Genomic DNA, 23,779 nt, shown 5'->3' with positions numbered 1-23,779 from the left:
AACAATCCTTATGGCTTCATAAGGTTGGTGTCTGTAGATGCAGGTGGGGGGGTTCCAGTTTGGAGGGGCACTGGTCTTTCCAGTTATTCCAGGCAGTCATTCCATGACTTCCAATCACGAGCAATTATCCTTCCTAACCAGTGCATCTGGAGTCCTCTTGTCACCAGCACCATGAGGAAGTGTTAGAGCTGACAGAGAGTGGGCAGGGATGGGATTTTGGGAAGGAATTGTTCCCTGTGAGGGTGGGCAGGCCCTGGCACAGGGTGCCCAGAGCAGCTGGGGCTGCCCCTGGATCCCTGGCAGTGCCCAAGGCCAGGCTGGACACTGGGGCTGGGAGCAGCCTGGGACAGTGGGAGGTGCCCCTGCCCATGGCAGGGGTGGCACTGGATGAGCTTTAAGGTCCTTTCCAACCCAAACCATTCCATGACTCCATGATTAAACTTAAAAAGAAAATCATCATGAAATGTAAAAGCAGAAAATACGGAAAAATGAGGATGTTTAATGCAGATATAAAGAACAAGCTGTAATGAAGCTGTGCAGATTGTGGGGTTTAGTGCCTTAGGGAAGTGGAGTTGGGTGAGCTGAGATTTATACGACGGCAACTTTTAAATGTCATAAAATTGGGAAGTTGTGGCCTGAATCTGCTGCTTGTTCCTGCCAGGTTCAAATTGCACATTTGAAATGAAACTTGGAAAGCAGAAAATGAAGCTCGTACAGAAAGAAATAAAAAAAAATCTCAGTATTGTGTTTCCAACTTTTCCTGTAGCAGGAGTGTTGCCCAGCAGTGACTCAGTGTCTTGTGAAGGTGTTCTGTGCAGTGCATCTCTGTTTCCCCACTGCTTCCTCCCTTTGAACTCACCCCACACTTGCAGGAGCTGTGTAGCCTTCCCAGAACAATCCAAGGCAGCAGCTGAGTGAGCAGGGGATGGATTTAGGGGAATGTTTCCTGTGTAAACCTGAGGCTGCTCTGGGAGCTTTCCTTGCTCCAGAGTATGGATCTGGTCTTATTAAACCTCCTGAAATTCCCATGGGCCACTTTTGGAGCTTCTCCAAATCCCTCTGGACGACCCCATCCTTCAGGTGTGACAACCACACCACCCCACACAGCAGAACAGCTCCTCACCTCTTCCTGGGTATGGAAAAAGTGCCCTCGTGACAGTCTCTCAGCCATGCCCTGACCTCTGAAATTTATATTTAGGAGTAAAGCAAGAACACAGAGGTCAGGCTGAATTAAACCCTGCCTGAGGTGAGAAGCAACTCGATACTCAGTAGCTTTAAAACTGGGGGTGCTGCTCTGCAAGGATCGGGCTGGGATTAGCGCGTTCTCTACTGCTCCAAACATAAATGTGCCTGCGAGGAGCAGGATGGCACCCAGCCCTCAAGGAATGAGCTTGTCCAGGGCAGATCCATCAGGAGGACCACTGGGTGTCAGATTCTGGGTGGAGGCACGTCCAGGAACTGAGGATGTTCTTGGCTGGGTTATTGTCCAGCCCCTCTTTGGGAGAATTGCTGCTGGGACAGTCACCAGTGATGGCCTAGTGCAGGATCTGGGAGAAAGGAATTAATACACACGTGGGAGTGGAAACACTTACAAAGGGTGGGACCTGGAGGGGTTTACAGTGCTGAATGTCTGGAAGAATATTAATACTGTCATGGTGCAGAGAAAGAATGAAGGACCAGAGTGAGAGATCCAGGAAAAAGTGGTGCTGGCTTTGGGAAAACGCTGAAGGACTTCAAAGGGAGAGGGTAATAAAGCTAAAAAATTAGTGTGATATCACACATTCAGGAGCTCAGGTAGAGTTGCTTTGAAATGGAAACCAAAAGGCTTTGGCATCCTCTAGTTCCCAGAACTCATTAACATAATCCAGCCACTGAGAAATGAAATGGGATTTCCCTGATGGTGTGGGCAGGAAGTGCATGTGTCAATCCCACAGAACACAGGTTTAATCAGCACTGCCTGGGGAGAAAGGGACTTTCTTAGGAAGAACTACTGGAAAGATGAGGGTTCTTTAGGATATCAGAGCACATCTTTAAAATCCTGGATATCCTGAACAGGTAGGGAGGGTCTGACAGAGCTCATTGCCGTTTCCAACGCCAGAACATCAGTTCTGGCCTGAGGCTGGAAAGTGGCACGTGGAAAGCACCAGGAAATGAAGTTTTGCTGGGAAACTCCTCATGGGATGTAGTGGTAGCTGCAGGTGTCCATGGAGGGGTTCACAAGGGATTTCACGAAGGAACAGTCTGGTTTGGACTCATAAATCCACAGAGGGGATCCCTGGTTCCAGAATTCCTTAACCACTGGGAAATGGAAGCTGGAAAACCTCTGGCCTGCCCAGGTACTGCTCTGCGGTGCTTGTCAGGAGGCACAAAAAGCAGAGCTGGGTTTGTCATCCAGGCAAACTACAGGCTCAGAGGAGTGTTACTGTCAGCTAAAAATGTAATTTTTTCTTTTTTTCCTACTTAGCTGCTCTTCCAACTCTCCTGTCTTTAATGACATTTGTGTGTCAGCCTGTTTTCCTACAGTCTTCCTGACTGATTCCAAATTTTAGGAACAGCTTTATGTTTTTAGTGTGCAGCTCCTAACCGTGTGGAGGACTATAAAATAACATTTTATGTTATAACAGAGTACATCTCTGCTGGCAATGCATTTACATGGCCAGAGAGGTGTCCCTAGGGTCTTAGGTAATTCAGCAAGGAGCTGGTGGCAGAAATAATGCCCTGTCGTGGAATGACTGTGCAGGTGGCAGCAATGTGGTGTAGCTGTCCTGAGTCATTCCAGGTGTGGAAATTCCCTGTGGTGTGCAGGTTCTGGCATTCAGTGAGCGTGCTGGTGACCAGCCAGAGCTGCACACAGCTCCACTCCCTGGGTGCCATCAGCCTCATTAATTCTGCAATTACCCCAGGAATGTCTAGAAGTTAATTCTGTTTGCTGAGGGCTTTTGAGACTCTAGGTGGAAGATGTTCCTCTGGCATGTCAGTGCTGTAAAACAACTGGATAATTCTCTCGTTATGGAATTTTTTTTCCTGGCTGAGTATTGTTCAGAAAAGCTGAAGTTTGCCAGTCCTGAGGTACCTTACAGAGCACAGAATCCCAGGATCACTGAGGCTGGAAAAGCCCTCCCAGCCCGTGGAGTCCAAGCTGTGCCCAATGCCCACCTTGTCCCAGCCCTGAGTGCCACGCCCCGGCTTTCCTTGGATGCCTCCAGGGATGGGGACTCCAAACCTCCCTGGGCAGCCCCTGCCAAGGCCTGAGCACCCTTTCCATGGATCCAGCCTGTCCAGATCCCTGTGCAGAGCCCTCCAGCACATCCTCTCAGTCTGTGAGCTTACTGAGGATACCCTCAGTGCCCTCGTCCAGATCATCCGTGAAGGTGCTGAGCAGGACTGCCCCAGCCCTGAGCCCACTGGTGCCCATTCCCAGCTGGATGTGCTCCATCCCAGCTCTCCCTGGGCCTGGGTTTATCCCAGCCAGGAGTGCTGAGCCATGGGCTGGACAGGGGCACTTTTCCCTTTGGGAAGGGAAGTCCTCGGCCCGGTCGCTGCAGCTCCTGTGTTCCCCGGTCTCTCTGATGCCACACTGGCTTGCACAGTTCTGCAAATGTAACAGGAAACAGTGGGACAGTAATAAAATTCTTGGGATTATTTTGTGAGGAATTACTTGGTTTAACATGTTGAGGACCTTCATTTTGAGCCACGTGGACTGGGAGGATGCTCGCAAATCATCAGATCTGATCTCTTCTTGCTGCAGCCGTGTCAATCTTTCATCAATAAATCATGTTCCATTTTAAGGTTTCTTTAGTCCCTGCCAGGTCAGCTGGAAAGCTGTCCCAGAAATTCCTTTCGCTCCAGGTTAAACCTCTAATACGATACAGCTTATGCATATTTTAATGTTGGCATGAGAATAATTCAAATAGATTTTTCACTTTCCTTGATCATCTCCTTTCCCCAGTCCCACAGGACAACCTCCTTTGTCTTCACAAAGCTGAACATCCGAGCTCTCCCTTTCCCCCCGTGCTTCATTTTCCTTGGCTGTTTCAATGATCCTTGCCCACACTAATGTGAGCTGGGAGAAGGAGCCAGCTTCCACACGTTTGTGCTACACCCAGAGCTTTGGAGCCTGTTCCCACCTCCCAGAGGTTTGAACAAAGGGATGTGGAGCCGGGGCAGCAACCAGGAGCCGCGTGCTCCGACTGTCTCCTGCCATTTGCCCAGGGTGGATCCAGCACTCGTGGGCACTCGGAGAACCATAACTCATTTCCTCTGTTTGCCTCAGCCAGCTCTAATCTCCCATCCATTAAGAGTTATCTCTGAATAATGAATGGGGAATCCATTAACAAGGGGAAAGGGCAGCTATAGTATTTTTTTTTTTAAAAAAAAAAGGGAAACACTCCAGGTTCTTTGCTTCTTCCCTCCCCAGCTTTCTTCTCTTCCATTAGCTGAGCTCCAGCTGCCAGAAAAAACAGTGGAGGAGTTAACCAGGCGAGTCAGTTGTAGGATGTGACAAGCAGTGAGTAGCAGCTCCGTATTGCCAATGCCAAGTTGTGTAAAACCACTCAGAATTGTTCCTGTGACAGCTGCTGGCCGTGGCAGGAGGGAGGAATCACAGATCCCGAATGTCTGGTGGGGTTGGTAAAGCTTTTCCATCACTGTCCTGCTTGGTAGGAGCAAAGAGTGGGAGGCAGTAACCTGGGGGAAGGTGAGGCAAGTGGGTACCGAACTTGGGGGGAGAGAAAATAATGAGGGTGTGAGTGGAGATCTGTGGAGATATTTTGCAGGAGTTTGTTCTGAGGGAAGGAGAGGGTCCCTCTCTCTCTCTGGGATATGCTGGGAAAAAGATCAATTAAAGTGTTAAGTCCCCCAAATTACTTCATAGAATCCCAGAATGGTTTGGGTTGAAAGGGACCTTAAATCCCACCCCATTCCCACCCCTGCCATGGGCAGGGACACCTCCCACTGTCCCAGGCTGCTCCCAGCCCCAATGTCCAGCCTGGCCTTGGGCACTGCCAGGGATCCAGGGGCAGCCCCAGCTGCTCTGGGCACCCTGTGCCAGGGCCTGCCCACCCTCCCAGGGAACAATTCCTTCCCCATATCCCATCCAGCCCTGCCCTCTGACAGTGGGAAGCCATTCCCTGTGTCCTGTCCCTCCATCCCTTGTCCCCAGTCCCTCTGCAGCTCTCCTGGAGCCCCTTCAGGCCCTGCAAGGGCCTCTGAGCTCTCCCTGGATCCTTCTCTTCTCCAGGTGAACATTCCCAGCTCTCCCAGCCTGGCTGCAGAGCAGAGGGGTTCCTTCTCTCAGAGCATCTCTGTGGCCTCCAAGAGCTGTATGTTCCTCTTACATGAACAGTGTCAGTGAAAACTGTCTGTAAAGCTACAATCTCTTGGGTTTATGGCCTCTGAAAGACACTGCAGAATGTGCAGTTAATTTTTCGTTTATGATTCTCAAATTAATTCTCAGTTAATTCTCAATATACAGCTAATTCCCACCTTACTGCCATGCAGGTTTGTTTAACCACATCTCAGCCATCCCACCAAAGATCCCAGAGGGAGATGGGAAAATCCAGGCTGTCATTGATGTTTTGTGATCAGTTTCCAGCATATTGCTTACATTCACCAACATTTAACAGCACAGCTCAGCTGAGCTGATATTCCATAGGCTTTGATCAAAAATGTCAAGAATATACATTTGTAAGATCAAGGTAAAGCTTCATAAAATTGAGAACAAAATTCCTCTGAGTGTTAAGTCTGAGTTCCAGAGAGTGTTGAGTGATTGTCTCTGTGGCTGCTGGCATGGAAAGGGAGCCTGTGGGCCATGGTGGGGGTGGTGGTGACGGGACAGTTCCAGGCTCCTGGAGAAGCTCGTGCATCCCTTGGGAGGGGCGCAGGGAGCACACACAGGTGCCTGGTGGATCCACCCCGCTGCTTCCCCCGGAGCCGCTCTGTGACGGGGCCGTGGTGTTTCCCACAGGGACACGGCGGGGCAGGAGCGCTTCCACACCATCACCACCTCCTACTACCGAGGGGCCATGGGCATCATGCTGGTGTACGACATCACCAACGCCAAGAGCTTCGAGAACATCAGCAAGTGGCTCAGGAACATCGACGAGGTGAGTGACACATCCCAAACCTGAGCGCTTGTGGCGACCCAAAGGATCCCCAGAGCTCAGCTCTGCCCCAGCCTGGGGACCTTGGGTGTCCTGTGTCCCCTCAGCTCTGGCATCAGCTGTGCCAGGAGGGTTGTGACGTTAAACAGGAGCCTGTGGTGTCCTGAAGTACCCACTGTGTACATGAGCAAACTGTGCCTGTGCTGGAGGAGGGTGGGAAGTGGGGAGCACACTGGGAACTGGGAAGGGCAGGTTTGGGAGCAGCTCACACCACACGGTGAGGGCAGAGGGGCAGCACAGCCAGGAGCTGCAGAGCAGCTACACTGTGTGTTACTACTCATAGTAGCTGTTTCCTGAGTGTGAGTGGGGAAATGCTCAAAGGTAATTAAACATCACCGTCTCCAGTCCCTCACAGTCATGTCATGAAATATTTGGAGGTTTCTCATGGCTGGTGCAGGTAGCTTGGATCCTGCTGCTGGGAGTGTGTTTGGGTGGCTGATTGTTGCCCTTGGCAGAGGAGAACCAGGATAGGGAGGCTGGAAAATTTCAGGCAAGGTCAAGTGAAGCAGAAGAAAGTGATGTGGAAGCATTAAGTGCTGGAGTTCATCCTCCAGGAGTTCTGAGATGGCAAGAGAGCAGCACAACTGGTTCTTGGCTTTGTTATGCTGTTCCCGTGTGGAATAGATGTTTGGATTTTCCTAGAAAGCATGGAGATGGCCCTGAGCTGAGCACAGGTGAGGGCTGTCAGGCACTGCTCAGTGGAACACTGAGGCACAGCAAAAATGGGATGTTGAGATTTGAATTTCCCAGCATGAAAAGTGGGACACAATCGTGTTTATGGAAAAGTGCCCAGTCTCAGCAATGAGTTGAAACTAAACTTGAAACGAAAGCCTTGGGATTCTGCAGTTGCTTTGTTAAAAAACTCTGAGGTGTCCAGGTGAGTGATGGATGTCATTGGTCCCATCAGGGCTGAGAAGTGCTTTTGGCACCCTCATGTTCTCAATCTGTGCCACACAAACTGGGCAGCTGATTTTGGGTGCATTGTGGAGGCTGCTCAGGGACTGTGGCTGTAAAAGGGACCTTAGGAGGCTTTTTTATTGTGGGGGAAGCTCAGTAATGGAGTGTCTCTGCAGGAATCACGGAGTCATTGAGATTGGAAAATCCCTTGGAGATCATAGAGTCCAACCATCCCCCAGCGCTGCCAAGGCCACCACTGCCCCCGTCCCCAAGTGCCACATCCACGGGGCTTTTAAATCCCTCCAGGGATGGGGAGTCCACCCCTGCCCTGGGCAGCCTGTGGGGAACGAATTTTTCCCAGGGCCTTTCCTGCCTGGCAGCTTTCCAGCCCCTCTGCCCCAGCCTGGAGTGCTCCAGGGGGTTGGTGTGACCCCGGTGCAGGACCCAGCACTTGGCCTTGTTGAGCCTCACCCCACTGGCCCAGCCCATGGATCCAGCCTGTCCTGATCCCTCTGCAGAGCTTCCTGCCTCCAGCAGATCCACATCCCACCCCAGTGGGGCTGTCCGTGAGCTGGCCGAGGGTGCTGCCCTCGATCCCCGTGCCCAGATCATCCGTGAAGGTGCTGAGCAGGACTGCCCCAGCCCTGAGCCCACTGGTGCCCATTCCCAGCTGGATGTGCTCCATCCCAGCTCTCCCTGGGCCTGGGTTTATCCCAGCCAGGAGTGTCCCTGTCCAAGCCAGGAGCTGCTGCTTTCTCCAGGAGAATGCCGTGGGAAACGGTGCCAAAGGCTTCATCAGAGCCCAGGCAGATGCACCCACAGCCTTTCCCTCACCCATTAAGGAGGTCACCCTGTCACAGAAGGAGGTCAGGCTGGTCAAGCAGGACCTGTCGCAAAGCCAGGCTGGCTGGGCCTGATCTCCTGCTTGTCCTGCACGTGCCGTGTGATCACACTCCAGGTGATCTGCTCCAGGACTTTCCCCGGCTCTGAGGTCAGTCTGACAGGCCTGGAGTTCCTGGATCCTCCTTCAGTACTTGGAGCCTGGCATCACACTGGCCAGCCTCTGGTGAGATGGGACCTGATGATAAATGATGCATATTCCCCCTCCAGAGAGGCCTGTGCTGCAGGGAATGGGCTGAACGTGGGATTCCTCAGCCCTGCCCAGGCTGACACTGCCTCCTCCTGCCCCGACACCGTGCAGGAAGCACCGAGCCCCCCCCTCCCTGTCCCTTTGGAGACCCTGCTCCGCTCTGGCTTCTCTTGCCCTTCTCTCCCTCATTTCTCTCTTTGGGTCCTGCCCTGTTTTCCTCCCCAGTCCCTCTTTCTCCCCTGGTTCATCCCTCACATTGTGCAGTGGCAAAGTGGGAAAGAGAAAACCATTAACCAGCTCTAGGAAGTCATTAGGAGGCTGGGGTTAATTAACAGCTTGTTCCTCTGCCACTGCAGTGCAGAAGCTCTGTTGTGGGCAGCCGTAGATGTCCCCAAATTCCAGCTGCACATGGTGGCCTGGCCACACCGAAGTGAAGCAGATATTTGGGGTGTGCTGGGGGAGATGTGGAGCCCTGTAACCCTGTCCCTGTGTCCTTCCAGCACGCCAATGAGGATGTGGAGAGGATGCTGTTAGGAAACAAGTGTGACATGGAAGATAAAAGAGTTGTCCCTAAAGCAAAAGGTGAACAGGTGAGTGTCAAACAAAAACTTTTTATCCAAGTCAGCAAATCGCTGCCTAGACTTCTGCCTGCTCCAGGGGGTTGGGATGCCCCAGTGGGATGTGCCAGGGAATGACCACAGGAGCTGGATTTGCTGATGGGTTCTAAGTCCTGGGAGTGTTTTCTCAGAAACTGCCATGAATGGGATGAGTTCAGCTGCAGTTCCTGCTTCCTTTGGTAACTCAAAATTCCCAGACATCCCTGAAGTTCCTCACCGTGTGACACTGTGTGGTGTCCATCCTCTCACATCCAGACACAGACCTGGGATTATTTAATACATTTTGATTGATCTGAATTGTGAAGTTCTGAATCTTCCTCTGAGTCACCTCACCTGGCTGGGGCTGCTGGTGCCTGTTGGGGCTGAGTCACAAAACCCCAGAATGAGTTTGGGAAAGAGCTCCCAGAGCATCCAGTCCAACCTGTGCCTGATGCCCACCTTGTCCCCAGCCCAGAGCACTGAGTGCCACCTCCAGGCCTTCCTTGGACACCTCCAGGGATGGGCACTCCAAACCTCCCTGGGCAGCCCCTGCCAAGGCCTGAGCACCCTTTCCATGCAGAAATTCCTGCTGCTGTCCACCCTGAGCCTGCCCTGGCCCAGCCTGAGGCCGTTCCCTCTCCTCCTGTCCCTGTTCCCTGCGAGCAGAGCCCGACCCCCCCGGCTGCCCCCTCCTGTCAGGGACTTGTGCAGAGCCACAAGGTCCCCCCTGAGCCTCCTTTGCTCCAGGCTGAGCCCCTTTCCCAGCTCCCTCAGCCGCTCCTGCTGCTCCAGCCCCTTCCCAGCTCCGTTCCCTTCCCTGGACACGCTCCAGCCCCTCAGGGTCTCTCCTGTCAGGAGGGGCCCAGAGCTGCCCCCAGCACTGGAGGTGCCCCAGCAGTGCCAGCACAGGGGACGGGCACTGCCCTGGCCCTGCTGCCACCCCAGAGCTGGCACAGCCCCGGGGCCAGTGGCCTCTTGTCCCCCTGGGCACCCCTGGGCTGTGTCCAGTCCAGTATTCCCTGCTGTATAAATGGTGCTGATCCCAAAGTGGTGGTGGCACTGCTGGCATATCCCCAGGGTCTCTAACCTCCCTCTCTCTGTTTGTGCAGATTGCCAGGGAGCACGGTATTAGGTTTTTCGAAACTAGTGCAAAAGCAAATATAAACATTGAGAAGGCATTCCTCACATTAGCAGAAGACATTCTTCGAAAGGTAGGTGCTCCCAGCATTCCTGTGGAACAAATATCCTGAAATTCCACCTCTCATTGTTTTGATGTTCACCTGAGTTGTTGCAGTATTTGACTTTGCTGTGCTGAGGCAAAGGAGCCCCTGAAGGAGCAGGGCTCAACTTCTAAAGCTTGTTTGATGTTTTGTTGTTGTGGGGGTGCTGCCTGCAGGGAGGAAGCCGAGGAACTGAAGCTCCTGCTTGTTTGGCCCTTACACTCATGGTTGTGTGCATGTGCTGGAGTTAAACCATTTCCATTGGCAGGGAGAGAATTGTCCTTTCCTGCCACCGTCTCTGTCCATGCACTGGCAGCTCGTGGGGGCTGTGGGGAAGAGCTCAGGCATGGTGGGTGGGACAGGAACGAGCTCTGCCCCTCCCAGCTGTGCTCCCAGGAATCAGTTCCCAGCCATGGCTTTTCCTTGCACTGCTTCATCTGGTGTTGGCTCCCCTTCCTGAAGGGTGCAATGTGCCATGGAGCCATGGAATCAGTGAGGTTGGAAAAGCCCTGTGAGAGCAGCGAGTCCAACCATCCCCCAGCACTGCCAGGGCCACCACTGACCCCTGTCCCCAAGTGCCACATCCACAGGGCTTTTAATCCCTCCAGGGATGGGCAGCCCCTGCCAGGGCTGGACAACCTTTCCAGGAAGAAATTGTTCCCTATATCCAGTCTAAACCCTCCTGGCACAGCTTGAGGCCATTTCCTCTCCTGTTCCCTGGGAGCAGAGCCCGACACCCTTGGCTGTCCCCTCAGAGCCACAAGGTCCCCCCGGAGCCTCCTTTGCTCCAGCCTGAGCCCCTTTCCCAGCTCCCTCAGCCGCTCCTGCTGCTCCAGCCCCTTCCCAGCTCCGTTCCCTTCCCTGGACACGCTCCAGCCCCTCAGGGTCTCTCCTGTCAGGAGGGGCCCAGAGCTGCCCCCAGCACTGGAGGTGCCCCAGCAGTGCCAGCACAGGGGACGGGCACTGCCCTGGCCCTGCTGCCAGCTCCATGGCCTGTACCAGACCCCTCTGTGCCCAGAGCTGCTGGGTGCTGCTGTACCTGTGCCCCTGACATGTTTCCTGAGTAGATGCATCAGCTTCCCATGGGTGCCACTGTGGTGTTCCAGGACTGGGCTGGGCTGGATCCGTGCGTGGCTCCGGGGCCGTTTCCGTGGGATGCACCCCATGGCCAAGGGCTCAGTGTGCACAGGAACCCCTGTGCTGGAACATTCCTGCCTAGGAGCAAGTCATGGAAACTCTGTGGAGCTCCAGACACAGGGATTGGCCAACCCTGGCATTTGTGTGGCTGCTCCTACACAAGTGAATCCCATCCTGAGCCTGTCTCATCCCTGTCTTCCTCCTCTCTCCCGTGTGAATGCTGTGGATAATGTCACCCAGTTGTCACTGATGTCCTCAGACATTTCTTAATCTGCTTTTGTCCAGCTTTGTGTGAGAGATGGGGTGAAACCCCCTGGCCTTTGGTGAACAGGAGGTCAGGCTACAAACCATACCAACCTTTGGGCCTTAAATCTTCATTTTTGGCCTCTCTAATTATCCTTGGGGTTCTTTTGCAAGGCTGTTTCAAAGAGAGTTAAAAAAGGAATGTAGAGACTGAAGTGTGGTGAGGGTTTAGGTTTGTTTCCAACCAGCTGGAAGTGGATGTTGGTGTTGGATCAAACCCACTCAGTGGGTTTGGCTTTGGTGTCACCGAGTTCCATCCTGTGACAAGGAGGAGCCTGTGTGTCCTCTGCCTCGGGAGCGGCTGTCCCAGGAGCAGGGAGCAGAGGCTGGGAACAAGCCCAGTTCATCCATAAAAACTGTGGGGTTTGGAGGTCATGAGTTCACATAATCTGAGTTCGGCTGGTGGTGTTTGTAGGCTGGGATTTCCTTACTCCACCAAACCCAGCGTCGGCTCTGTGTGCAGGACCTGACACAGCCCCAGTTGACTTTGGGGTGGTCCCAGTCCAAGCACTGGGTTTTCCCCCAGCTTTCCAGTTGTTGGTTTAAAACAAACCAAATGAAAGAAGCCCTTGAATTGGTTTTGCACATTTGTGCTGGAGTGGGGGGAGGATCCCCTGCGTCCCGTGGAGCTCTTTGTGCGCAGCGGGTTCCCAGTTCCGTCCGGTGGTGTCAGTCCTCGCGAGCCGCCGTCTCTCCGGCTCGGAGTGTTCTCCTGGCGATCTCCCGGGGCCATCTAACTGTGTTCACTTGTTTCCTTGCAGACCCCTGTAAAAGAGCCCAACAGTGAAAATGTAGATATCAGCAGTGGCGGTGGGGTGACGGGCTGGAAGAGCAAGTGCTGCTGAACCTTCTCCTCTCTCACCAATCGCCATCCACCGCCCCTTTTTTCTCGCTGCAAAACAAACCACTCTGCCCGTTTTTTAACCTGAAACCAATGTTTTTGTTCCTCATCTTAACGAGCTCCTGCCTCCCCTTGGTTTTCCGGCTAGGACAGCTTTGCCTACTCCAGTTTTCTCAACACATGTATAGGAAATTCATCTCCGTGACTTCATTTCCATGTCCCTGCTCAACTCACCACTACGTTTGGGTTGTATTATAGTCCCGTCCCTCCTGCCATTAAACCCCAGAGCAATCATACTCAAGTCTCTTCTGCAAATTGTATAAGAATAAAGGTTAGAATTAACAATTGATTTTGTACAACAGTGGAATTTTCTGTCATGGATCATGTGCTTGAGTCACCATATTCTCTAGATGCATCAGCAAGAGCCAGGAAAAACTCATTTTCGCCTTGAGTCCGTGAGTGGGGTTTCTTTGTCCTGTGCCTTATGTGGAAAAAGGAACTTTTATTTTCACTTTCTTTTCTCTTTTCTGGTGGAAGCATGTGCAGGAGACATCCCATCCCCCCGTGCCATTGAGTCCTGACCTCTGTAGTGGTTGCTTTCTGTAACGTTGGTGTCATGCATCGAGGACAAAGGGTGGTGCAAACAAAAGCAAACTCCATGTAACCTGCTGTGTCTCCTCTTGGCGACCCCGCCGTTCCCAACTCTTCCTGCTGCCATTTTTTTTCTCACTTTGCCGCTCTTTCCTTTTTTTTTTAATTTTTTGCCTGCATGCTGCTTTGATTTGCATTTCTCCATGGTGTGATGTGTTAATGGAAAGGATGGCAACGCGGTGTGTTTGCCAAAAATTTAATACAAAGCACTGATTTAGCTTCCGAGGTAAAAATGTTGAGATTCCTACTAACCCCCCTAGCCCTGTCCGTCACTAGCGATTCCCTCCTCCCGCATAGCCCCGGCCTGTCCCTATGGAAGAGTTATTTGCATGCACTAGTTTCTATGGAGGGTGATGTGGTTGTCTACTTTCTGTGTATGAATATAACCTGGATTCCCAAACTGACAGCAGTTCATTAACGCGAGCTCCCAGCTTCTGTCCCCGCCGGCCGCTCCGAGGGCTGCGGGGCCGGGCGAAGGCCGAGCGGAACTGGATGGAAAGGGAAGGAAAGGAAACAAACCAGCCAGTGGGCAGTTTAATTTATTACCTCCCTGGAAACTTTCCACTTTCCAGTGTCCGCAGCCGCGCCGGCCGTGCCGGGCCAGCCCCGCCCCGGATCCCGGATCCCGGATCCCGGGACGGAGCGGCCTTTCCAGCTCTCGTGCCCGCTCCTGCCGCTGTCCCCCGGCCGTGCTGGCCCTGTCCTGCTGCGGGAGGGGCCCAGGGCCGCCGGGCCCGGTGCCGAGCGCTCGCCCCGCGGGAGCCTCGCGTGGATCCCCGGCGGTGAATCCCGCCCGGGATGTGGACGCGCTCCGCTCCCCGAGCCGCGCTCCGCTCCCGGGCCCGGCTGCGCGGGGTTGGCATCGGGACCGGCCCCGCTCCGCCCTCGCCGCGGCCGCTAACGCTGAGTGAATTTTGATGAAATGACGGTGTTTTAACATGGAACTCCTCGTCCGGAGCGGCTCCTTCCCGCGTGGGGGGACTCACCGAGGTGTCTCCCTGTCCCTCTGTATTTGGCATTTGTCCCTGTGTGTGTTAACCCTTCCCAGGCGAGTGGCTGGTGGGGTCGGGCTCAGCGTTGTACAGAGTCCGGCCACTTTTGGTTAAATCTGCACTTTCTAACGTGATCAAAAAGGGAAAAAAAAAAAAAAAAAGGCGAAATCTACATCAAGGGTTTTTTTGTATAATCCTTGTTTTAAACGTGAGCTTTTTATTTGCTTGCAGGGGCTCGGCTCCCTGTGTGTAACCCCTTTGTAGACGCTGTGCTCGTCGCAGGCACAGGTAGAGCCCAGGCCACTCGCTGGTGCCACTCGCTGCCGCCGCCGCCCCCTCGTCCCTCCCCGGTCAATAAAACTGAGCTGTTTCTATCGGGTCTATTTCTGTTCCTGTCCAAGCTCGAGCTGCACCCGCGGGCTCAGGCGGGGCGGGGCCGGGAGGAGGGAGCAGCACGAGTCGGTGCCGATGCTGAAACAGATAAAAACCCCCTAAAAAAAAAAAAATAATAACAATGATCATGTCGGAGGAGTTTGCAGTAACTTGATGTCTGCTGGTATCTAAACTCCCTGCTAGTTCCAAACTAACTGCTTGTGAAACCTCTTCTTGGAACCCCAGCCCAGCCCTGTGGAGTAGAGAAGGGCAGCGGGAGGTGTCAGCAGCCCCTCCGTGCCCCCGGCCCCGCCCGCGGAGGGAGCTCAGCGCTGCTCTTTTGTCACAAAAATAAAAGTGTTAAACGATGAAATTGGTCCTGCTAAACCAAACCTGAGCTTGGCTCTGTCCCACGGCCGTGTCACACGCCAGGGTCGCCGGGCGCTTCGTGCCCTCGGACTCGGACGGTGGAATAAAACAGCATCAAGATCTTGGATTAATTCCCATGCCGACAATTTTTTACTTAATCTTTTAATATTTTTGCTACTCCACTCTGGCTTTTTATTTAAAACACATTCTTTTGTACCACTTACTGTATCAAATTGTATAAAAGATCACTGTCCCATTCTTGGTCGTACCAAGAGCAAATAAAAGCTTTTATAAACTTGCAGTGGTGACTTCCTGGGCCCCTTGAATTCCCTCTGGCTCCGGTGGGAGTGAGGCCAGCCCTGGCTGCCCCTGGAGGAGGTGGGATGAGTCCCCCCAAACCTTCGGGTCTCCCGGACTGCTTTGGCTGGGGGTAGAGCTGTTCCTCCTGCCTTTTCCAAAGCTGCCGGGGGCGTTTTCCAAGGGCAGGATGCTGGGAAGTGCAGCGGCGGGTCCGAGGCTGCCCCGTCCCTACGCGGAGCCCTCGTGGGTGGGGAACACCCGGCTTGGGGCTGCGAGGTCTCCTTTGGGGTCTCTGCTTGGAGAGGGCCTTTGCCAGCGCTTTTGTGGGAGCTGTTCCAACCCGTGTTCTGCACGCCAGGCCCTGCCCTGGATGGGAAGCCGGGCTGGCCGTTCCAGTGCTCCAAGAGCCCGCACTGCTGTGCCAATGTCCTTCCGTACCCGCCCTCGCCAGTCCCCTGTGCCAGCGCTCCAGCCCCCGGGGCTGGGTGTTCCCGGCTCTCCTGCAGCCGCTGGGGGGTCGGGGATGTCCCCCCCCGCAAAGCCCAGCAAGGAACCATCCCGGTGACAGCAGAGGACCCATTTCTGCTGCTGCCGTCGCGCCGCCACGGTGTCCCTGTTCCCACAGTGTCCCCACTGCCGCGGTGTCCCTGCTGCCATGGTGTCCCCGTTCCCATGGCGCCGGTATCCCGGAGAGGCTGTTTTTGTGCCGCTGGTGGGAATAAAGCTGGGAGTGTGTCATGGCCGCGGTCCTCGGCAGTCCCTGCGAGGGGAGGAGGCCGCGGGGAGCAGCTCGGCGATCCCAAATCCTCCCGAACCCGGGGACTCACCCGCGTCCTGCACTGGGAAGGGGAATTCATCTGTCCCCTGTCCCCGGGGGCTCAGGGCGTGGGAGCCCCGCACAGCCATCCATGGATGGGGGATTCTGAGGGGGAACTCCCAGGGGATTCTCGGGGAGGGGGGGCCTGGCAGGGACCTTCCCCCATGGCCGCCGTCCAGCAGCTCCCGGCTGCTCCTTGCCCGTGTCACCCCGGCAGTGAGGCTTGGGTCTTTCTCCATCCTCCTCCTCCTGCTGCTGCATCCTCCTGGCTGTCCCCATCCCGGCTCTATCCTATCCCTGCTCTCTTCCATACGTGCTCCTTCCCTTTCCCTGCTCCTTCCCAATCCCTGGTTCATCCCATCCCCGCTCCTTCCCTGTTCCTGCTTCATCCCTTTCACTCTTCCATCTCTGCTCCATCCACTCCCTGCTCCGCCCTGTCCAGGAGCCTCCCCTTGTGCTTGGCTTGGGGGGCAGGTGACAGCACACGGTGACATGTCCCCAGGGCTGGGCACTGGCCCTGCCAGCACTTGCTGCTTCCTCCACTCCTTCATCCTCCTCAGCCCAGTCTCCAGCTGCCCAGGGAGTGAGGACGCAGCCAGCAAAGGACCGGGGGTGGGGGGAGCCCGGATGAGACGCTACAGAGCAGGACCGGGGCTTCTCCGCCCCCCGGGCTGTGAGTGACCGAGGGGTGCGGGGACCCACCGGGTCCGGTGTCCCCAGCTCAGGGTGGCCGGGAGTCCCCAGGGTGCGGGGTCCCCGCTCGGGGTGACGGTGACGTCCCTGCCGGGGGTCCCCCCGACTGTGATGTCCCTGGCACCCTCCCCCGGTGCCATTCGGGCTCCGCGTCCGTGCGGCAGCGCCGGGCCGGGGGGTCCCGGCCGGGACATCGGGGTGTGGGGCGGCATGGGGGTCCCCCGCCTGTCCCCCACGGGTCCCTTGTGCTCCCCGCAGCCCCCGCTTGGGACCCCCCGGCAGCTCCCGGCGACTCCGCGCCCCCGGCAGCGGGACAGGATGGGGGAAGGATCCCTGGGGCGCCCCTCGCCCCGTTCCCTCGGCGGCCAGAGAGAGCCGAGCCCCCGGGACCCCGGAGCGAGCCGGGGCCGAGCCCCCGGGATCCCGAGGGCGCGGGCGGAGCCGCTCCCCCCCCGCGGGGCAGCGCGTCCCCCCCGGACACCCCCGGAGCGGCCCGGCGGGGGATGCCCGGCCCTGGGGGGGGATGCCCGGGCGGCGGGGGATGCCCGGTCCCGAGGGGGTGTCCCGCACGGGGGTCCCCGCCCGCCGCCGCCTCTCCCGCCCCCGCCGGGGGGGTTCCGCCTGCCGGGGCGGGCGGGCAGGAGGGGCTGGGGGCGGGCGGGGGGCGGCTCCTCCTGCCCCGCTCCCGCCGCCCCCCGCCCCCGGCCCCGGCCCGGCGGCGGCGGCGATGGAGCCCGGCCCGGGGCCGGCCTGAGCCGCGATGCGATGGAGAAGCTCGCGGCGGGGCTGGCCCGGCTCCGCTGGAGCCCCGCGGCGCTGCCCCTCGACGCCATCGTCAGCCAGTGCCGCCTGCCCACCCTCGTCTGCCTCGGGCAGGGTGAGCCCGGCGGGGGAGGACACGAGGGGGGGATGAAGTCTGGAGGGACGAGAAGGAGGAGGGAGGGAGGGAGGTTGGAGTGATGGGGAGGAGGAGGAGAGTGAGAGGAAGGCTGGAGGGACCAGGGGAGGGAGGGAGGATGGAGGGACGGAGAGAGTGAGGCTGGAGTGATGAGGAGGAGGGAGAAAGGATGGAGTGATGAGGAGGAGGGAGGGGTGGAAGGCGGAGGGATGGGGAGGGAGGGAGGAAGGTTGGAGAGTGAGGAGGAGGAGGGAGGGAGGTTGCAGTGATGGGGGAAAGGGAGAGACGAAGGACGGAGGGATCAGGAGGACGGAGGGAGGGAGGAAGCCTGGGGGGAAGAAGCGGAGGGAAGGGGACTGGAGTGATGAGGAGGAAGGAGCGGTGGAGGGCAGAGGGATGGGGAAGTGAGGAAGGCTTGAGAGTGAAGAGAAGGGAGGAAGGCTTGGAGGGAGGGATGGAGAGTGGAGAGAGGAAGAGGAAGATAGGAAAGATGGAGAGGTGAGGAGAGGGAATGGTGACTGGAGAAGTGAGGAGGGAGAGAGGAGGGCTGGAGGGGTGAAGAGTAGTCTGGAAGAGGCTGGAAGAGGCTGAAGGGATGAGGAGGAGAAAGACTGGAGGGACCAGGAGAAGGAAGGAGTCTGGAGTGCTGAGGAGGAGGGAGGAGGGAGGAAGGCTGGGGGCCAGGTGAGACATGACCAAGCTGCTGTCCCAGCTCCAGGGCTGCTCTGGTCGGATCCTTCGGGGCGGGGGGGGGCTGGGGCAGGGGAGGCCGGGGGCCGCCCCTCAGGGGGGTCCCTGGCCTCCTGCCCCGTGGGGGGGGGAACTTGTGGGGCCCAGGCTGCCCCCACTCCTCCCAGCCACGGCCCTTTTCCCCACTCTCACCCTTCCCGGTGACACCCCGGAGGCGCTGGCACCGGGCTGGCGGGGGCTGGGAGCCACCGTGTCCCCTCACCACCTTCCCTGGTGGGACACGGCCTGGCTGGGGGGGCCTGGCTGTGACTCCCCGCCCAGGCTGAGTGGGGAGCAGGGGGTGTGGGGGTGTGGGGAGCGGGGGTGCAGGGCCCATCCCGGGTGCGGGGTGGGTGCGGGGCCCTGGGGGTGTTGGGGTGCCGCGGTTCTGGAGGGCTCCCGGGGGGGGCCTGCGCCGGCCCCGACTCAATAAACTTCTTGTTTGCGGCGGCTGCAGCTTTTCAGGGGGGACAAAGAAATTGTTTCCCGGGCAACTGGCGGCTCTTGGCAGCGGCACCTGCTCATCCCTCGCTCTGTCCGTCCGTCCGTCCAGCGGCGCCGGGGGCGGGGGGGGGCCTGGCGGTGGTGACAGCCCTGTCCCCCCGCAGGTGAGCGCGTGGAGGGGGTGACAGCCCAGGACGTGCTGCTGGTCCACTCGTGCCGGCAGTGGACGACGGTGACAGCCCACAGCCTGGAGGAGGGACACTACGTCATCGGGCCCAAAATCGACATCCCGCTCCAGTACCCAGGTGGGGGGGCTGGGGACAACCGGGACAACGGGAATTGGTGTCCCTGGGGCAGCAGAGCCGGGACCTGCCCCCCTCCCTGCCCGCTGGGGCTGCTCCAGTAAGGTCCAGTCTGGGGTAGGGGATGCTCTGGTTTGGGGGCTGCGCCTGGCAGAGCTGCAGGGGTTGCAGAGGGGGCTGACAGGGATAGGGATGGGATTGGATGGGATGATGGAGACAGGGATGGGAGGGGAATACGATTGGGATGGGGACACGGGCAGGGATGGGTTGGGGATGCGGATAAGGATAGAATGGAATAGAGACACGAGTTAGGATGGGACGGGATGGGATGCAGACAAGGACAGGGATGAGGATGGGGTAGGATGGGATAGAGCTGGGAATGGGAAAGAGATGAGGAAAAGGGACAGGGATGAACTGAGATGGGACGAGGAAGGAATGGGGACAGGGAGAGTGATGAGGAGGGGATGGGCTGGGATGGGGAGGAGCTGGGGCTGGGATGAGGATGGGGATGGGTTGGGGCCGGCAGTGCAGACGAAGGTGCTGAGCTGCCTCTGCCGGCAGCCGCCAGAGCCTTAATGACCCCTCTAAGTGCTCCATGGCGGTAATGAGCCCTGCTAATAAATAAATAATGGGAAATGGAGCGGGGGAGGGGTTAATCACCCGTCCCCCGGGGGATGGAGGGGGGCTGGGCAGTGTGTTAACAGCCTTCGGGGGCTCGGCCGTGCCAGCGGTGCCCCGGGATGTGGGGCTGACCCGGCTCCAGCCTCGGGTGCCCTCAGAGCCAAGCGAGGGGCAGCCGTGGCGCAGCTCTGGTGTCCCAGCTCCGCCGGCCGGGCGCGGCGATGGATTAATATTCCCCTCAGGTCCGTCCCCGGCAGCCGATGCCGGTGGCGGCGGCTTCGCTGTGGCCGCAGCTCCCGCTCCTGCCTTTCCCCGCTGCTGCCGCCGAGCCCCCGCTGCCCTGCCCTGCCCAGCGCCCCTTCCCGGTGTCTCTCCCACCCGAGGTGTGGGTGGAGCGGGGTCACTGATCTGGCAGGGCTGGGACGGGGTTTTGGGGGGTAATGGGCACCCCTTGCAATTTGGGCTGCTCTGGGCGTGTTCTTCCATTCACAGGGACGCTTTTGGGGGGTTCCCGCAGCTCTGGGGGTGCCGAGTGGCACTGCTGAGACACCCCGTGTACCCTGTGCCTTGTCCCACCCAGAAACCCCCCAGGTGCTGCTGTGGGGGGTGCAGCGCCGGGGGATGCTCTGGGGTCCCCTTGCAGCACTTTGGACACTGGCAAAGCCCACGGGAGTGTCCCCAGAGATGTGGTGGGGACCCCAGGCTGCCTCAGGGGTGGCTGCCCCCCGTGAAGGGCTGTGCTGGTCCCGGGGGGGTGACAGCAGGTCCCTGTGAACAGTCGGGCTCCTCTCACCTTGGCGGGCTCGGGGGTCCTCGCAGGGAAGTTCAAGCTGCTGGACCAGGACCGGGACCTCCGCGAGCCCGTGCAGTACTTCAACAGCGTGGAGGAGGTGGCCAGCATCTTCCCAGACCGCATCTTTGTCATGGAGGCCATCACCTTCAGCGTGAAGGTCCTGGGGAACTGCAGGGGATGGGGCTGGGGCAGCAGGGGACACTGGTGGGACAGCAGGGAGGGGTGGTGGGATGTCAGGGGACACCGAGGACAGTGGTGGGACAGAAGGGGAATACTGGGGACTAGGGGTGAGGCAACAGGGACTTCGGGGGTTGGTGGAACATCAGGAGAGGATGGTGGGACAGCAAAGGTTGGGGGTGGGACACCAGGGGTGAGTGGTGGGATATTGGGAGTATTGGTAGGACACCACTGCAGGGTGGTGGGAATAAACGGGGGAGTGTGGGAAAGCGGGGGTCGGAGCTGGGACATCAGGAGAGAACAGTGGGACAGCAGGGAGTGGTGGTGGAGCATCAGGGATGGTGGGGGACATCAGGGATGGTGGTGGGATACCAGGGATGGTGGTGGGGTGTCAGGGGCCCGGGGCAGGGCAGCGGGTGCCACGTTGGGGCTGTCGCGGGCAGGTGGTGTCGGGGGAGTTCAGCGAGGACAGCGAGGTTTACAACTTCACGCTGAACGCGGGGGACGAGCTGACGCTGATGGGGCAAGCGGAGATCCTGTGCGCCAAGACGGTGAAGGAGAAGTCGCGCTTCAACACCCTCCTGCGCAAGCTGGGCAAGGCGGCGCCGGCGGCGGGGGCGCGGCAGGTGAAGGGCAAGATGCCGTGCCTGATCTGCATGAACCACCGCACCAACGAGAGCCTGAGCCTGCCCTTCCAGTGCAAGGGCCGCTTCAGCACGCGCAGCCCGCTGGAGCTGCGGCTGCAGGAGGGCGAGCACACCATCCGCAGCATCATCGAGAAGGTGCGGCTGCCCGTGAACGTGGCCGTGCCCAGCCGGCCCGCCCGCAACCCCTACGACCTGCACGCCATCCGCGAGGGCCACTGCTACAAGCTGGTCAGCATCATCTCCAAGACGGTGGTGCTGTGCTGCATCCTGCGCCGGGAGGAGCTGGTGCCCTTCCACTTCCTGCTGCTCACCGACATGCCCCGCTTCCAGCTGCCCGAGGGGCTGCTGGCCGGGGACCCGCAGCTGGAGAAGCTGCTGCGGGACAGCGCCGCGTATTGCCACGACCGCTTCAACCCCGACGAGTACTCGCGGGCCGTGCGCGAGGCCAAGCCGGACTTCCTGGAGGAATGTGCGAGCCCGCGGCGCCTGCGGCTCTGCCTGCCCGCCTGCGCCCGCGACGAGCTCAGCCAGCCCCTGCAGCGCCTCTCCCTCTGTGCCTGCGGCTCCGGGGGTCCCCGGGAGCCCCCCGCCCGCTGCCAGGGACCGCGGGGCCTCGGCGGGGGCACCCCGCGCCCGCCGCTGCCCGACTTCCCCGACCCCGACCGGGAGTACATGACGCCCGACTGGGCCGAGCCCGAGTTCAGGACTCAGGAGCCGCTGGAGATTCCCTACGAGGAGCTCTGGAGCAATCCCAGCCCCGAGGGCTGCTGCGAGCTGGGCGGCACCGGCGGCCGGCCGGACCTCGTGTCCTTCGGGGCTGTCACCCCGCGGGGCTCCCCGCACCGCCCCGGGGACGAGCCCCGCGGGGACACTCCACCCCCTGTGCCACCCAAATCGGAGGCGGTAAGAGCCCGGTCCTGTCCCCAGGGATGGGGAATGACATCGCTGCGGTCCTGTCAGCCGCTCCGTAGCAAGGCCAGCCCCATGGCAGGGCAGCCCGACCCCCGCCCCAGGCTCCCTGTCCCCTGGCCTTGGGGTCCCTCCCCAACTCTGCTCGGTCACCCAGATCTTCAGACCTCACTCCCCCAGGGCTGCCCATCACCAGATCCTCAGGGCCGCCCTTGCACCGCGGTATCCGCGGTTCCCCAGGGCTCTCTGCACCATGGAGTACCTGAAGCTCTTGGGCTGCCCAGAACCGTGCAGTACCCAAATCCTCTGGGCTTCCCTACACAACGGAGTAGCCAAAATTTCAGGCTCCCCTTCACCACGGGGTACCCCAATATTTTGGTCTCCTCGCACCATGGGGTAGGGGGTCCCAAGTGTTCCCACTGGCACCCAGAGCTTCGTGGCTCGGCAGGACCGGCTGTCGCCGAGCCCCCATCACCCCCTCCAGCCGCGGGCATCCCCAGCTCCCCCTGGGGCCCTGACGGCGCTGCCCCGTTGCAGGTGAAGGAGGAGTGCCGGCTGCTGAACGCGCCCCCGGTGCCGCCCCGGGGCAGCCGCCCCCCGGCCCCCTGCAGCCCCCCGGCCCCTCTGCGCTGCCCGAAGCTGGCGCCCGCGCCCTCGCCCAGCCCCAGCCTCTCGTACTACTCCTCGGGGCTCCACGACGGGTGAGTTGCTCCGGGGACACCGGGGTGGCTGGGGGGGGGGTTAGCTGGAGCGCGGGGATGGGGACGCGGGCGGGGGGTGATGGTGACACTGCCCTCGCTCCGGCAGGTCGGCCCCGCGGAGCGGCAGCGGCTCGCCCTCGCCCGACGCCTACTCGCTGTACTGCTACCCCTGCACCTGGGCCGACTGCAAGGCGGCGGAGCCCCCCGGGCGGCCGCTGCCCCCCGCCCAGCCCGCGCCCAGCTCCTGGTCCGACCCCTGGGCGTTCCCCGAGCCGGGCGCCGGGGCGGGCAGCGGCTGCTCCACGCCGCTGCTGGGGGCCGAGCCCCCCCTGAAGCCCTTCCGCAGCTGCCCCCGCCTCAAGCCCCCGCACCCCCAAAAGCGCTTTGCCCCCTTCGGGGCACTCAACCCCTTCGCCGGCCCGGCCGAGTGGCCGGAGAGCCCCGAGTGGCCCAAAGCGCCTTCGGCCCCGGCCGCCCCCTCCTCCTCCTCCTCGCCGGAACCCTTCGCCCCCGCCGAGGAGCCGGCGGCCCCCCCTCGGCCCCCCAAAGGCTTGGACGGGGACGGCATCGTCATCCGGGGGGCGGCCCCGCTGTCCCCCGCCGTCCTGCGCGGGGCCGAGGGCGTCACCCGCCTGTACCTGGCCCAGGGTGTCATCGAGGTGCCGCCGGCGGCGCGGGCGGACGGGGGGGCCCCGCCGGCCGCCCCCCGGCCCAGCGGGGACAGCCCGGCCTGGCTGCCCCCCGCCGACCTCTCGGCGCTGTCGCTGGAGGAGGTGTCCAAGTGCCTGCGCTTCATCGGCCTCTCCGAGGACGTCGTGAGCTTCTTCGCCCGCGAGCGCATCGACGGCAGCATCTTCGTGCAGCTCAGCGAGGAGATCCTGGCCGACGACTTCCGCCTCACCAAGCTCCAGGTGAAGAAGATCATGCAGTTCATCAAGGGCTGGCGCCCCAAGATTTAGTGCCACGCCGGGGGCTCCCTGCCCGGCGGGGCCCCCAAGGCACCTGGACCGCGGCTCTGAGTGGCCCCGCTCCCGTCCCTCGCTGATGCTGCAGGTTCTCCTCCCCCCTTGCCCAGCCCTCCCCCTTCCCGTTTTAACACTGGACAGTAATTTTGGCCCC

The 23,779-nt window shown here is 59.4% G+C and overlaps 2 protein-coding genes across 2 annotated transcripts in view; both read left to right on the top strand.

Moving 5' to 3' along the window:
- The window catches only part of RAB10 (RAB10, member RAS oncogene family), a 42,030-nt gene extending 27,100 nt beyond the window's left edge, over positions 1-14,930 (top strand). Inside the window, exons 3-6 of the mRNA XM_082301208.1 lie at positions 5,966-6,104; positions 8,649-8,738; positions 9,854-9,955; positions 12,166-14,930. Of these exons, the coding sequence (XP_082157334.1) occupies positions 5,966-6,104; positions 8,649-8,738; positions 9,854-9,955; positions 12,166-12,249 (415 nt within the window). The 3' untranslated portion in view covers positions 12,250-14,930. The remainder of the gene's footprint in view (positions 1-5,965; positions 6,105-8,648; positions 8,739-9,853; positions 9,956-12,165) is intronic.
- Positions 14,931-17,204: 2,274 nt separating this feature from the next.
- On the top strand, positions 17,205-23,619 carry GAREM2 (GRB2 associated regulator of MAPK1 subtype 2; the record flags this gene model as incomplete). The annotated part of the gene is made up of 6 exons (XM_082302567.1): positions 17,205-17,316; positions 18,675-18,815; positions 20,253-20,383; positions 20,847-21,953; positions 22,497-22,660; positions 22,767-23,619. 6 exons carry the CDS (start codon positions 17,205-17,207, stop codon positions 23,617-23,619), a joined length of 2,508 nt encoding a protein of 835 aa, XP_082158693.1.
- Between the last annotated feature and the right edge of the window lie 160 nt (positions 23,620-23,779).

This window comes from Coloeus monedula (genome assembly GCF_965178545.1).
Source record: "Coloeus monedula genome assembly, chromosome: 2".
In the NCBI taxonomy this organism is placed as follows: domain Eukaryota; kingdom Metazoa; phylum Chordata; class Aves; order Passeriformes; family Corvidae; genus Coloeus; species Coloeus monedula.
This window is presented reverse-complemented; position numbering and strand designations above follow the sequence as displayed.